Source organism: Triturus cristatus, chromosome 3_2 (genome assembly GCF_964204655.1).
Source record: "Triturus cristatus chromosome 3_2, aTriCri1.1, whole genome shotgun sequence".
In the NCBI taxonomy this organism is placed as follows: domain Eukaryota; kingdom Metazoa; phylum Chordata; class Amphibia; order Caudata; family Salamandridae; genus Triturus; species Triturus cristatus.
In genome coordinates, this window is record NC_140584.1 from 578,800,656 (window position 1) to 578,817,173 (window position 16,518).

The window sequence follows — 16,518 nt, forward strand, 5'->3', positions numbered from 1 at the left end:
GCGTGGCCCGGCTGGGTCCCCCTCTACGATCCATATGGAGTCAGGGTGCGGCCCAGCTGGGTCCCCCTGTATGACCCATGGCACCCCTGCTGCGCCGTATAGTCCCGTGGGGCTCCCTGTGGCGTTGCAGGTGGTTGCTGCTGCTCAAAGCCTTGCTTTGTGCACGCCTCGGCTTACTGGACAGTCGGCTGCCTGTCCGGAGCCGGGGTCCGCGCCGGACTCGCCTCCCCGGCTCTGCCTCCGCTTCTTTCTTTGGAGTCGGAGCCTGTCCTGGTTGAGGCTGAGTGGGCGCCGGTGCGGCGCCGGAGGCTTGCCTCCCCAGATCCGGTGCCTTTTACTTCTTCAGAAGGGGAGCTTGTGGATTCGGCGCCAGACGAGGCTGACTCGACGCCGGATGGAGTAGAGTCTGCACCGGACGAGGCTCGATCAGCGCTGACAAATTGTTTTGGACAGGGCCGACTCGACTCCAGATGGAATCGGGTCTGTGCCGGACACGGCTCAATCGGTGCAAACTAAAGTTGTTTTGGCGCCACATCAACGCCGGGTTGTTGAATCTTCTCCGGAAGAGTCTGGAGAGAGTTTGGCGTCTGCCTCACACCTGGCGATGCAGGTTGTATCCTTGCCTCTACCTCCATTAGAAATGGAGATCCGGCAGTATCTCTGCCACCTCAGGAGCACCGCACCCGACCGGTTCCGCGCCTATTCTAGAACCTCGTCAGGACCCCCATTCATCAATGGGGTTCCCCACGGTTGAGCATTGGTCGCACCCTCACTGTCTGGGGAGGGTTAGCTTACAGCCCTCACCTAATGATGAGCTACTGTCCCCTCCTCGGAGGGCTACCGAGGCTGGTGCGGCTTTTCTAAGAGTGGTCTCCTTGGCCTCTCGGATTCTGAACATGCAGCCCCCTTCGGTGCCCCTGTCTGTGGACCCTTTACTTGATGTCCTTCACCGTGGGTCAGGGAATGTGGAGCCGCATCTGCCCTTTTGAAGCTTCTCTTTATGATGCCGTTTTGGGTACATGGGTTCAACTATAACTCACGCGACCGCAATCCTCTGCTGATGACGTCAGATATTAAATCACTGATTACATATGTGTCTTTCTGAAAAATAAATATTTGTAATATATGTATAGCTAAAGATTAATGGAAGAAGACATGGGTAAATAAGTGTCTAAATACAGTGATGTAATATCTGACGTCATCAGCAGAGGATTGCGGTCGCGTGAGTTATAGTTGCCTGCACTAACTATAACGGGGGAATTTCATTGGTTTTTTACGAGGGAAATGTCCAGCTAACTAATTCCTAACTATAACGTGTGTGAAACCTATGGGTTTTTTAAGTGAAAAAAAAAAAATAATATATATATATATATATATATAATCTGCTATTAGGTATATATACAAGCTCCATGGGTACTCTTTTCTTAACTCTTCACCTTTCTTCGAGGCTCTAAGGTCTGGTCCGAAGTCTCCATGTTTCAGGGAGCTTTTCAGAGATGCATGCAGCATTACCAATAAGGCCCTTTTTGCGTTCCGCTTACTGGGGTGGTTCCCCGGTTTTATACTGCTCCCTTCTTAAGTGTTCAGTTACTGAACCGTTCTCTCTTCTGGACATGGGTTACTTTCCTTCCAGTTGAAGGGTGTGGTCTGAAATTCTGCGATTCTTCCTCTATTTCTACGCCTTAATATTTTGGTGCCTTTGCTGCACCTTCCTTTGGCTGTGCCTTCTTCTCTAAGTTCACCTTGTACTATATGAGCCGGGCATGCGGGACGGATCTTCTAATGTCCGTCATCCTAGATCTACACCCTGCCTTGGTCTTACCGCTGCCTGGTCGAGCAGTCTTGCGTTTATTTTAGCTATGCCACCTTATGGTCTCTGTAGCTGTTTGCTCTGTGCGTGTTTCTGTGCTGGCCTGCATCAGCGTGCTTAGGATTGTTACCGTTCACCCTTTTTCCCCCCTTTTGGGGACTATGGGTGCACTTGCCGTGTTTCTTGTCTCCGCCTGCACTTCTAAAAACATTGCTAATTTCTAACTCTTGACCTCTTGGTTCTTGGTGGTAGCCCCTCAGGCCCTCCTTCCGTGGGCTATCCTGGTAGGCTCTGATTGCAACCTTTGGTCGGTGTTCACGTAGTGCGCCATTACGCTGAGAGTGGTCCTTCTTCCTCTTTCTTTTGTCCTGGTATATGGCTGGTGCCGTTTCTACCTGTCGCGCTTCTACGGGTATGGTGTAGCATAATTATGGCATTTTTGGGATGTCTTGCATCCCGTTATCCTTTGCTCTTCCGAGCTATTTGGGTTGCTGTCTGGCTGTTCCGCCATAGCCTTTCCCATTGTCCGTCACTCTGTTGCTGGCTCAAATGCTCTGTGCTTTCTGTTGTTCTGTCGCAGACCCACCTCCCCTTTGGGGTATGGCTGTGGTATCTATTCTAAGTTAAGGAATCTGCGGCTAGATGTCTCTATTAGATGTACGAGTTACTTACCTTCGGTAACGATGTATCTGGTAGAGATGTTGTCTAGCCGCAGATTCCTTAACGCCCACCCAGCCTCCCCGTTCTGCGAGGACCTTGCTCAGTGGGGTTCTCCGCTGGCCCATTTTTCAGTTGTCCTTGGTTTTTCTCTCATGGGTGCTCACATTGTTGCGTCCCTTTGAGAATTGCCATAATACAGCTGACTCCCTCTCAAGGGTTTCTGTTACCATGATACAGTTGACTCCCTTTCAAGGGTTTCTTACCTGTACCATGATGCCTTTTGATTAACCTTCACCAGGAGATTCATCTTCATTTTCTTATCTTCTCCTGCTGCCTTCCCGCCTTCTCTATTGGCTCAGGATTCTGGTCTCCTCTACAGTAGTCTCCTTTGGGGATCTGTTCACCTCTGTTTCAGACCTCCATTATTATAGGGGCAGTGGCAGACTTTTCATACCTTCCTGCGGTGGACTGTTGCTCTCTGTACTTGCTGGAGGGCACAGTTCTACATGGTACTGGCAGTCTATTTTTGTCTGTTGTTCTACATAGTAATAATGGGTTATTTCTGTCTGTTGAGATATTCTTCCCTTGTGGCACTCTGGAAGGGTCTTTGCATAACTTGCGAGGTTATTTCTCACAGCTTTTCCATTTATATGTAGGCAGTGTCTAATTCTGTCTTTTATGATGGTGTCTTGCACCATCCTCCTTTATTACGGATTTTCATCCATCGCACACTGTTCCCATACTTTCACAGTTGTTTTATTGGTGGCTCCGCATTGTCGTGGAAAAGCTTCGCCGAAGAAAACTGACTTCAGCGCGCCGGGAGGGGCTTATGACCTCGCTGACGTCATGTACGTGGACGACATCGGGGCGGAGTCGTGTGGCACCGTCCCCTGGCGCGCAGAGGTGCTGCTGCAAAAAGTTTTCCGGATCCAGTCTGATGCCTGGGGATATTCTAAGTTAAGGAATCTGCGGCTAGACAACTGCTCTACCAGATGCATCGTTACCGAAGGTAAGTAACTCGTACATCAACCCACATGCAGGAAAACCGCTCTCTAAACACACAGCATGTGAATCCTGAAAAGATTCATGCTGCAAAACGAAATGGTTATCTACCACTAAGAGTAGTTTTGCAGATTGAAGAAATTTCTGGATTCACATGCGACCCACCCAGCTCCACCAGTTGAGGTGTATTTACAAACTCAACCATTCATAAGCAGAAACAAGCATTGGCATAGCCAATAGGTCTCGCCTTTGGGACCTTATAAGTGTTTAGCCATGCAACAGTTGCATAACTAAATACTTATAAGGTCCCAAAGGCGAGACCTATTGGCTATGCAAAGCGGCCGCGAAAGTGAAAGTAATCGCGGTAAAGCGCAGCGCGCGCGCGCCCGCGCATATGCACTGTAGCTCTAGGCTGGCCTGGTAGCACTTTTTGGAGCCCTCTCAATAAGTCTCGCCAGACCAGCGCATGCGCTGGGTCAGGCGAGACCTAAAAAGGAATCTGAAAATGGCAACTGGGTCTAGGGATTTCTGGGGCATACATCTGACATCCCATAAGTAGAGGTTGAAACCCAAATTGTTGACGACTCCTACAAATAAAGAAAAGCGACCTCAAGAAGACTTTTCCAGACCAAACTAATGGCTAAGAATTTTCAGGATTCACATCCTGTGCATTATTCAAAGTTGCAAATGTACTCCTACTGGTAAGTAACAGTTTTATTATTTAGCACAAAGCTTTGAAGCACTAAAGGGCAGTTCAGTGGCAACTCGGACAGCTTTCCATACCTCACAAAACCACTCAACACAATGCCACTCCCCTCCACACTGTCACACCACTCCACACAATGTCACTCCACAAAATTCCAATCCACTTCACTCCAAGCCACACAATTCCACTCCCCACCACACATTTCAACTCCATACCACACAATTCTGCTCTAATCCATGTCATACAATTACGGTTCACACCACTCAGTTCCACTCCACGCCACACAGTTCTGTTCCATTCTACATAGTTCCACCCGCAATTCCACTCCACAGAATTCCTTGACCCACAATTCCACTGCACTCCACAGTTGCATGCCACTTCATACCACACAATTCTGTGCCACTACATCCCACACAGTTCCACGCCACTCCACATGATTCCACAATTCACAATTCCACTCCACGCAGTGGAACTCCACTCTGTTCCACTCCATTCTTTTCCATTCTACTACACACCATTCCATTCCATTGTATTCCCCCCCCCCTAGCCACACAGTCCCACTCTGTGCCACACAGTCCCACTCTGTGCCACACTCCATCACACAGTGCCACTCCACACAATACAACTCCACTCAGTGCTATGTCGCTCCACACCACACAGTCACTCCACGCCACGCCACTCTACATAATGCGACTCCATTCAGTGCTACTGTACTCCACACACTACTACTCTACGCCACACAGTGCCACGCCACAGTGCCACTTCACTCCGTGTCACTTCACGCCACTAAATTGTAATTGTATTTATACAGCGCTTACTAACCCTGAAGAGGCGTTGAAGCACTTTGTGGCATGCATCTCCACTCCACTTTATGCCACACAGTGCCACTCTACTCCTCACAATGTCATTCCACGCCACACAGTGCCTCTCCACTCCTCAAAATTCCACTCTACGCCATGCCTCTCCACGCCACGAAATTCTACTCCACTACATTCCAACAAAAGCCAATAGATCTCACAACTATGTTATGACACCACCCATTTTGTAGCAATGGGCTGTATTTCTAAATAACATAGGGCTTTATGGGCAATGTTAATTGCAATGTGGCACGGTTCGTGGCTTTTTCCTGTGTTCTGAACTTGTCAGGCTCACTGCATTTGTAAGCTAAGTTTCTGTCACTGAGGTGTCAGATCAATTGCTAAGATGCATCTGGTCCTCTGTTTTAATGCTTTCGGGCTCTCAGTACAAACTAGACTATTTAGTGGCCTGAATTTCCAGTTGCTAAGTAAACCTAATTAGAAATCCATTCACCCAGAAACTTTTTTCCCAAACAAGAATAGCCCCACTCGAGTCAGCTAAATGGTCTCATTTTAGGGTGTTCAGAGTTTCTGTGGCCAGTGCATGATGGCTACTGGGAAACAATTGCAACACAGTTCAGGAGATAACCAGTTTAGAACCCAGCTGTTCTCCCAGTTCATGGAATGCATTACTGCCTACTGTGATGTTCCCCAGAACAAACAAAATGTATATGCCTGTATCTCCAAATAGCAGCTGTCACAGTCAAAATTGACCAGTAATCAGGGCACCTACGCAGCTAGCGGCAACCACTGATTCTCCAGGGCTTTATCAGTTCCATCTGGAAGCTATCTTTTGGGATTTATACCCAAATGGAAATTCAAAGTATATTGATATCGTTGTAATCCTAAGAGCTAGAAAAATGGTGAAAATGGTTTAAGGGTCTGGGCGACCAGTTTCTGGCAATAGAACTCCACCTCAATGGCAGACCTTAGTGTCCCTCTGGAGCTGGGAAGCGGCAGATATCGGAACCCTACAGATACTTGGTTGGGGACAATGCAGACTCAGCAGAGATGATGAAGGTCCGTGTTTCTGCAGCTCCTTTACAGGCATGCTGTGTTTAATGTTGATAGGTTCTTGTTCTTGAGCAACCTTTGTTCCCTGATGTCCTCAATACATAACTTTGTCAGCTGAACACTGTGCCTATCTTTAAAGAGGCGTGGGATCAGCTCTTCTGTCGGGGTAAATCTAGGGACAGCTTACCTGGAACAAGTTAAAAAGTTTGACTAGTTAGGGGTTAGCATTGCAAGCACGCTCATATGGGTACCTCAGTTAACCAAAAACCAGCTTACATTACTACATGTAGATTCAACTATAGTAAAAAAAGGCTTGCAAGTTCAAGTTATAAGCCAGTTCATCCTGCCTTATAAGTCTGTCTTGCAAGAGGACTTGGGGCTGATTTTTGTGGAGCAGGCATTTAGGGCCTGAGCCACACAGGGGGTCTTGAGAAAGTGGAAAAAAATGTATGAGATCAGTACTTGCACTGCCACAGAATGCACCACTAACCCTACTGTTATTATATCTCCGTCTAAAGAATATAGTGCACGTAGCAGCTTTTATACCATTGGCCAGTTGGTTAAGGTTTTGAGCCAGCAAATCACCACTTCCTCTGAGGCAGTCATTTAGTCAGGTCAGAATTCTAGACACAAAGGGGCGAATACCTTGGCTCAAGCATATTAAAAGCTGGTTAGATAGACTTGGGATGAGTGAATACTTGGTCAACCCTGAGCAAATTAAGAAGAATGCTATGGCATGTCTAAAAATGAGTTTTTGGAATTCTATTAATGAAGTGATTGCACAATAATAATGCCGGTGTGTTAATAATGAGGTTTTGAGATGCTGTTTGAACTATTCCTGAATAGATTAGAACCTTTGCGAGTTAAATCCTTTTTTTTTTTTTTTTTGTAGTTTAGTTGCAGAGTTTTGCCTGTAAGAAAGGTTGTCCTATCCAGTCAGTTTGCCCTGCCTGCGAGGCCAGTGTTGAAACAGAGGAACACTTGATCCTTTTTTTAAATTTTTTTTGTCCTGCTTATTCTACACTCGGGAAGACATGGAAAACTCAGATTTGTCGTATTCCATCCATGATGCATTTGAAGGAAGCGATCGGGATACTAAAAAGTGCTAACAGAATGGATAGTGTTTGCACTTTCTAGGTATTTATTATATGCTTGGTGCCTAAGAGGCAGGGTTAGGAAAACATGATATAATTCTTCGACTAATATTTAGTTTGTATGCCACTAAATGACCAACATATTTTTAAATGAGGATTTTATAAACCTGATTTAAACTATGAATTTGTTGAACTGGGTGATTTGATTTTTAGAAGTGCTCTAATTCGCCAGATTACTGTACTAAAACTAGCCAGAATATGTTTTAAGGTCATTATACCCATTTTTTCTGTGACTTCTAAACATGAGATTGTTGGCATTTTAAAGCATAAGCACTTTTTATATTTTGCCTTTAAGCCCCTACTGTTGTCAATTATTAGATTGTTGGTATTTTTAAAGTACAGGCATTTTTAGGATTATGCTGCTATTGCACTATCATCAGCCAAGATATTAAATTGCTCCAGATATTTGGTAACCAATGAGACAGCTGGCACTTAACACATTGTACTTTCTAGATTTACCTTAAACTGTTGCAATACTGTATTAAACTAGCCAGAGTACATTTTAACAAACTTGTATCAAACCATGCAGTTACTTCAAAATATGTTGTTGGCACCATAATGTACAAACACTTTTTAAAACCTTGTCTCTATTGCTTCTACTGCTCTTCAAAATGAGATTATAGCAATTTTTATGCACAAGCACTTTTAAGATCCTGCCTTCGTTACCTATTTAGTGTACCAATCACACCCAAGAGATTACATCTGTATTGATATTTAGTTCTTTCCTCAGCCAATATGTGACCTCTATAGCAGCATAGTTTTTCTTTGTCCCAGTCTGGAGAGCCAGGCATGGATTGATTCACAGCCATGCCCTTCTGCATCAGTTCCCTCTCAGCCTTTGGTTTGCGACTTTAGGCGGTAGATCTTGTTTGTTGGTCGTATTGCCTGCTGTCGTTGGCTGATTTAACTTTGGGTGTGACACAGTTGACTTTGGTTGACTATGGGTTTGCCCTAGTTGACTCTGGGTTTGTCATAGTCTGCTGTAGTTGGATGTGTCTGCTGTGGATTTGTCAGGGTATTGTTTTTTGTTTCTGAACAGTGGCCATGCACTCTGCACTGTTGGTTGAGAATTTACCACATTTGGTAGCAGATAGCTGTTGACCCTACTAACTGTTTGACATGCTTGCTTGCGTTTGGCTGTTGGTTTGATACAAATGTCTGTGGATAATATAAGTCGGTTGAGCATAGTTGGCTGTGGATTTCAGCGGTTGGCTGCCTTTCATCATAGATTGCTTCTATGACTGTTCTAAACGAGAGTTGTTGAGCCGGCTGAGCTGCATGCCGCCTCCACCTATTTAGAATAGAGTTGACAAGCCTTTTCTTGCTTCTCTCTGTGATTGCAGCTGCCTTTGAACTCCCATTTACTGAGCATGATCCAGATGGCAGTTGTGACAGTTGATGACAGGGAATACTGTTCTGGATGGAAAAGTGTCTGGATACCCTCACAGTGATTAGCGCACTTTACAAATCGATATAACTTAATGGTGTGCGGCATGGGAACACACTGCTGCTCAGCAAAAATGTGTTCTCCAACACTTAAAGTATTATTTCTAGGGCAAGGTCTTTCCTATCAGCCCTGTACTGGAACACAGATTTTGTCAGTAGTTAATCACCTACAGGCAGCCAGTCTGCTCATTCACTGCAAAGTGCCATTGCATAGTGCTTTTTTGGTCTCATGCTTTACACCATCTTACACATAACTGTTCTGTTTCTGTACCAGGCCATTATAAATTAAATTAGTTTCTGTAGCCATCATTTCCGTAGAGCTTTTCCTCGTGTCTGCTGCTCGTTCTATTTTAATCCTGAGCCTCAAGCAGTTTTTTGTCTCTTGAGACCGAAATACCGCTATGAGGAATAATCCACTATTTGGGCTGTTCATTTCCTCTACAAATCTCTCGTACTCCGTCGCCCTTTCCAGCTATTCTCTTGTAACAGACCCATGTTTATTTTGTACCTCGACCAAACCTCACACCCACCTCTGCCAAAACTGAAGCGGAATCACTGAACCCCTCTGGATCGCCGCCCTCAAAGGAATCGGACCTATAACACCCCATAACTCAGCGTCCAAAATTTCTCCAATTGAATCTCCACAGCTACTGAAACCATTGCCTCCTTAAAGGACACCAGCAGCAGACCCGCTAAGCATGCCAGCTGGTTCACTCCCGAACTACTGACCCTCAAACGCCACTGCAAGAAATTAGTGAGATGCTGGTGTTCCAGCAAAAACCATGCTGAACTCAGCACCTTCAGATCCACCCTAAACAGTTACCACCACCTCAAAGAGACCAAGAAGGATAACCTCACCAACCGTAGTGAGGCGATGGCCAATCACACCAAGGAACTCTTCAGCATCATCTGAGAATTCTCATGCCCCGCAATCACCGAAAACACAATACATCCCTCCCAAGCCCTCTGCGACACCCTATGGGACTACTCTCACCACAAGATCACTGATGACTGCATCAACTTGGACCAACCTCACCCACCTCCTCACTCAAACAGATGCCACCAGCTAACGAACTGGAAGCAGCTCTTGACCCACGACACCAGCACCATTACGTACTCTATCCACTCTAAAGTTTCCACAGACCCCTGTCCACACCACATCTACAATCTAGGAAGGAAAGAAATCAGCACCCTCACATAAATCCTCAACACCTCCATCACCACAGCCACCGTTCCTGACGCCTGGCAGCATGCAGAGGGCAAGCCCCTCCTGAAAAAATCCTATGCCAACTACAGCGATCTCAAACTACCGCCCTGTCTCGCATCTCCCTCATTCTACCAATGTCCTGGAAAACGTTATCAACAGCCAGTTCACAGAGTACCTACAAGAAAAGAACTTGCTCAACTCCTCCCAATCAGGCTTCTGGTCCAACCATAGCACCGAGACCACCCTGATCGCAGCAACGGATGACATCAGACACCTCCTCGACCTAGGTGAAACAGCAGCCTTTATCGTCCTCGACCTCTTCTACCTTCGACACTGTCTCTTACCACACCCTCATCACCTGACTCCACCACATTGGCATCCAAGATGACTCTTTCAACAGGATCTCCTCCTTCCTCTCCGGCTGAACACAGGGGATCCATCTGCCACCCTTCTTCCCTGCATCCAAAAAGATAATCTGCGCCGTCCCCTAGGACTCTTCCGATAGGCTCACCCTTTTCGTCACCTACATGATGCCACTTGGTGACATCGCCCGCACCCACAGAACCAACATCATATCATACGGCAACGATACACAGCTCATCCTAACCCCCACAGAAGACCCCAACACCACCAGATTTAACGTCCGAAACACCATGTCCCACATAGTCACCTCATCTTTGGAAACAAGCCCTCTCCCTGGGACGACACCTGGTGGGCCACCAAACTCAGCCCCTCACCTACCCCACCGACCACACATGCAACCTCTGATTAGTCTTGGACAGCCAACTAACCATGAAGCATCAAATAAACGCTGTGACCTCTGCTCTGTGAGTTCCTTTGGCTCCTCATCTACACCAGAAACCCGGTCACCCAAGCCCTCGTCTCCACCCACCTTGACTACGGCACCAGACTCTTTGCGGAAACCACCAAACAGCTCCTAAACTGCCTCCAGACCATCCCGAACACAGCAGGAAAGCTCACCCTCACCCTTAACCTTCCCAGAAGAAAAGCATCACCACTCTCCTCCAAGCTCTCCACTGGCTCCCTGTTTAAGAAAGACGCCTCTTCAAACTTCTCACACACGCCTACAAGTCCCTCTGCAAAACCGGACTAGTCTACATCAGCCACTGCCTGAAGTTCCACCGACGGTCCAGGGAGCTCCTCTCCTCCTCCCTCGCCCCGGCTCGCATTCCCAGCATCCATCGGAGCTACTGTGGAGGCCGTTCCTTCTCTTACCTCGTCGCCAAGTCCTTGAATGACCTCCTCATACGCTCCTCTCCGTCGCTTGAGAATTTCAGGAAGAAGCTCAAAACATAGCTGTTTGACTGAGGCTGCCTCCAGAACTGATCCCGACACCTGACGAAAATATTTTGTGTGCTCTATACAAAATGACACGGCCCCATAATGTAGCATGTGGCATCCAGAATTTAAAGCAATCCTCCAGTTGTGATCTCTCGAACAGACATAACATTCTAGAGGTGGTCTTTTGAAATGGACCATATACTGGCACAGTGATCCAGGTGTGGGTTCAAGAACGGGACACTGCTCATCATGTGGCCTCTAGAACTGGACAGATTATTTCAGAAGTAGAATTCAGAACTGGATATGAAATTCCAGATGTTATGTTACAAGCACTAGTATAGTTCACTTCTACTTTTCATATGATCTGTGCTGCTTTTGGAATGTGAAAATCCATAATGATTTTGCGATTCTCCAAAATTGACACCCAAATTTGGCTTGCAGAACCGAATGTAACATTCCAATATAACCTCCAGAACTTGGTACAGTATTTATGATGTGGCCTTCAGAAAAGGACAGATCGGTCTACATGCGACTTTCTGAAATGGACACAACAGTCCAGATGAAGCATCCTCAGGAGCGTTTTTATCCCAGTAACAACTTCTGTAGAGATGGTCAGGGAAACCCCTGGTGCTTGAGTGCATCGCACAGCATGCAATCGTGTCCCTGTAACATCTGCTTGTAGATCCTGGCGCCAGAGGACATGAGCTCCCTGACTGACAGCTTGTTATCCCTGTCCTACAGTGACTCCTAATAATAGTACATAGAAATATGATTTCTGATGGATACTTCTAACTAACTGCAGATTTCTCACCTGTGAATTTCCCCTCGCATCAGACTGAAAATTGTGCTCCTTTCGGTGGCACTTTGCGAGTCCGTGTCAGCACCATTCTGTGGGAGTCAACTCCATTCTGTGAAAGTGATGAATGGAGCCACATACAAACGCCACCCATGTGGATTTCTGTCAATTCCTTTCTTTTTGCGCCTTCACACATGGATTTGGAACTTCACAAATTGAAGAAAAAAAGAGAAGAGATGTTTTTCCTAAAAATTTCTAGTGTACAAGTGATTGTCCGTACCAAAACAGGTTTTAAAATTCTCAAACTCATGTCTGTGACTGATTCCCATGTGGCTTTCCTTTGGTGCTTGGTTTTGTCACATGGCTTCAACCCATTCAACGACTGTGCCCATATGAACCCTAGAGCCATCCAGAACATGAGGTGAAGCTCTACATGGTTAAACATGGGAAGATGCAGTGCTGATCTTGTTTTAAGTTGAAGTCAAAAGCAAGGACCTGCTCCTGAAGTCGTTTCTAAAGCGGATCTTCCTCGTGGTCAAAGTCTTTGAGTAAGTAAAAAAAAGATACATCATAAAAAATAGGGTGCTTGTGCGGAAGTTGCACAGATATACAGAGATGACTCCATACTATACTTCTGGGAGGGAGGTGGGGGGGGTCATCCGTCGACACTATATTCAGTGGGGGTCCAATTACAACGGAGAAAGCCATCCTTAATGGAAGAGTATGTCTCACACACTTAAGTGTCATGCTTCATCATCGGCATCCTCTCCCCACCCTGTCGGTAGGAAGGAGTTCTTACATAAAGCTTACTGGACAGGGCGGGATCCAGACAATCTAAAAATACCTCAAAGTTTCTCGGTTGTCACCTTTTATTCCTGAGGACTTTGGGTATAATTAAAAACACTTCACTCAGTGGGTAAGGAGAGCACAATGGCTCAAACCCGTCTGCTATTGACCAACATGTTTCTGCCTTCAAAAGTAAGCCTATGTGGTCTGGGGCATTCGTCAGGGCTAAAGGATCCCCACCATGAAAGCCGCTAGGCTTAATCTATCATCCTTGGTAGTGCAGAAGCATCACCACATACCACGATCAACCAGGTGAGTCCTACCTATATTTTTTGAAAGTATTCTCATAGATAACCATAAACTTTAGGGGATACCAGTAGACCGGTCGGTCAGGGAGGGGGTGGCGTCCTTTGTAGTCACACTTGCATCAAATGGTTCTCCACTCCAGTGAACCTAGGTGTTCCTGCTGGTATTATGTTGTGAGTAAGTCCAAGTGGGACACAGCCTTTTCTCACTTCTCGTTCTCCAGAGGTGTGAGGACCACACCGTGCCTCCAGGTCTCCCTCCCGTTCCACCGAGGAGTAACATAACGTGTATTTGTAAAGCGCACTTTCACCCAGAAGGGTATCTTGGAGCTGAATAACAGATGTTTATTGTTACCTAACTCAATGATACTCATGTTATCGACCTTCGAAGGATGAAAGGCTGAATGGGCCTGCTGGGACTTGAACCTGTGACCATGAGGTCAAACATAGACCCTTCCCTACAGTGGTTGCATTATTCCACTAAGCCACCAGACCTGAGGACTCCATTACATCTAGTACCTGGTGAACCCCAAGTTCCTGGAACCATTGGTGATGTAGTAGGTTGAGTCCTTTCAGAAGGCCTCATCTTTGCGACATTTCTGGCTCCCTCTGGCGCATCTTCGGGTTTCAAGGATCCAGAGTAGCTTCAATTTGGGTTACTGCTGGCAGGTTAGCCCTTAATGCCGTCTTGGCCCCATGAGCAGGTTACAAGCCATGACCCCACCGGTTCTGGTGGAAGACCTTCAATCCATCGTGGTGTTCAACTACGGGCCGGCATTGTCTCAACCAAGGACAAGTCTGGATGTTGATATGCAGCGGCCTCTACTGAATCCTTCTGACTCAGACACTATTCCACTGCTATGCAGCTACGCACAGGCATTACATCGACCTTTTGGCTTGGATTCTGACCAGAGCTAGCCTTATGGCAACACTAATAGGGGTGATGGGGAACGGTTTGACTTGCGTTATGATGATGGCAACTAGTACATGGACCCACAGAAAACCAGTGGGCTGGATACCTCACCAACTACTGCGTTGGCTCCTTCAGTATTTACTTTCAGGACATGAACAAAATACACCAGTACATGTCCTACCTTTTAAATAAGCTGCAGCCTGCCCATGGGGAACTTTGGGCCTACCTTAGGTGTGCCTTGCTTGTAGTAAAGGGGAAGGTTTGGGGCCTGGTGAGTGGTTGCACTGGTGAAATCGACACTGCAGTGGCTAAGCCAGTCTTCAACTTGTCATTCCTTGAAAATCGCTGTTCTCCATCTTGCTTCCCCTCATTAAGTTTACGAGGCCCTCCCCAGCTGAATGATCTCCAATCTCAAAGCTGATCTTTTCAACCTCCAAAATCTACTAGTTTTCACATACTTCCCCGCTTATATTTTGCTTTGTATTGTCCATTTGTTGTCAAACTCGTCAGCTCATAACATCTCGCCATTCTATTTATATATCTGCTCATTCGTAATTTTTAGGCCTAGTCTACAGAAAATTGAAGTTGTTTCGCCTGCCTGATGTAATGGTAAAGTTTTTGATTCCGTCCACAACAGCATTCAGCTTGGGGCAGTAGATAACCCCACTTCAGTCATTAGCCTTCTTGCACTGTGAGTAATCGGATTGTGCCTGATCACATTGTTGTACACTTAAATGCCAAGGCTGTAGATCCAGTACATGGGTCTTTGGATTCTGTTAATATTTTTTTTTTGTACTATTTTTTTTGCCATTGCAACTGCTTTTTACTTTCCATTTTTGTGTAGAATCATATTTTCCTGTGATGTGCATTAAAATTGAAAGGTTTCTATATATGTTTTGAGTACACACGTCTAATCTATTAAAATCAAATACAATGGTTATTTTTTAATTCAATCTTTTTATTCCAATCATGTCATGATTTTGTTTCCTTTTTCTATTTATTGTTATGGCATATGCTTGCAAAAAAACAAAACCGTCTAATCATTGCACCCGCTTGCCAAGACTAACCACGTTGTCTTTGCCAGTGCTGGTTTTAATTTGCATCAGACCTTCATGCTGTTCTACTTTAAGTTATGTACAACATTTCTGTATGAATTGCAACAATTCTGATCGGATAAACAAATACATAAACGATGAGAACATTAGAGACTTTGTCCAAGTGCTGGCCCTCAATCACCAAAAGAGCAGGATATTTTAGTCAAACAGGTATTGGGTGCAGTGTAGTCTCGAATTGCTGCCATGGTGTACCACAACAGTGTGCCATCACTATTAATATCCGAGTACCAGACCTCCTTCTCTGATAGCTTCCCATGATTGGGCAATTTCAGTCAACGGTACATGATGAAGCAGTAATAGGAGAAATCAATGGAGATAATTTTTTAGTTGTTTATTGAAAGCTAAGAGCTAGACTTGAAAGAGGAGACCAGATGCATAATTGTTTTGAAAACCAACATAAAAACACTGCCTTTCATTTTTCTTATGATCAGTATTAGTATGTTTACTTCTAGTTTTATTGCTGTTATTGATTATATCAGTTATTGTCCTAGGTTTATCTATATATTATTATTATTAGAAATACAAATCTCCAATTGGAAGAGGTTTGCATCTTGTCCATGATTAAAAGTAGATTTTGTTTTCACGTTTTGACCACCCTGTGATGGAAGTTGCTTAAGACTAAGTCTTGCCGGATCTACTTTTATCACACAGGAGCCTGCAGGTTTTTGAAGAAACTGGTATCAGTCACAGTGAACTTCTACGTCGTCAACAGGCAGAGGTGGGATCAGGGCCCTTAAGCGGGCCCCTCCGGTACCCCAAGCCATGTATCCTATGGCTCCATATGGACCAGGAAGGTAAGAATCGGTTTATATTAAACCAGGGTTGTTAGCAGGGCAGTAGCTGAGCTCCTAATACAGGGCAAAAGTGAGGTGTATTGGCAGAGCTATGTAGGGACTGTTGGCATGGAATGGCACTGCATTATACAAGGGAGCCTCAGGACAAACTGGTAGGCCATATGGGGTAGATTGGGGTGGATTCACTTGTTTCTGTACATCTGGCTGCAACAGCATTCAGAGCTTTGTGTTGGCCTCTTTGATGGAATAGCAAAGAGGTGCTGTTGGTCAGGACTGTGGTATAATGACAGAACTGCCCATTGGTCTTGGTCGAACAGAAGGCTTTTGCAGATGGGTGCGTGGGTCTCTGTGCTGCTTATTGGAATTGAAATGCATTTGTACCATGTGTTCTTTTGTTGTCCAGTTTGATGTGCATAGGTAGATCTGTGTTGTGAGTCTCAGGATTGAAGTAGTAAGGTCTGCTGCAGCTCACGATTGAGGCAAAGTGGTAAAGAGCTGTGCAGTGTGTGATTGTAGTGGAGCATGTGTATTTAGACTGCCACAGTAATTCTTGCAAGCAAGTGCCCAGTTTGGGCCCTTTAACAGAGTATTCTAAATGCTTGTGATTCAGAGTCGTGCTCATGCAGGATCATTGATGCTTTCCCTCCTTTT

General features: G+C 45.6%; 1 protein-coding gene across 4 annotated transcripts in view; it reads left to right on the forward strand.

Annotated features, from left to right (window-relative positions):
- The window catches only part of TRIT1 (tRNA isopentenyltransferase 1), a 181,590-nt gene that overhangs the window by 80,588 nt on the left and 84,484 nt on the right, over positions 1 to 16,518 (forward strand). For all 4 annotated transcript variants that reach the window (XM_085648343.1, XM_085648342.1, XM_085648341.1 and 1 more), the window contains one exon: positions 15,725 to 15,867. In XM_085648343.1, coding sequence (XP_085504469.1) covers positions 15,725 to 15,867 — 143 coding nt within the window. The remainder of the gene's footprint in view (positions 1 to 15,724; positions 15,868 to 16,518) is intronic.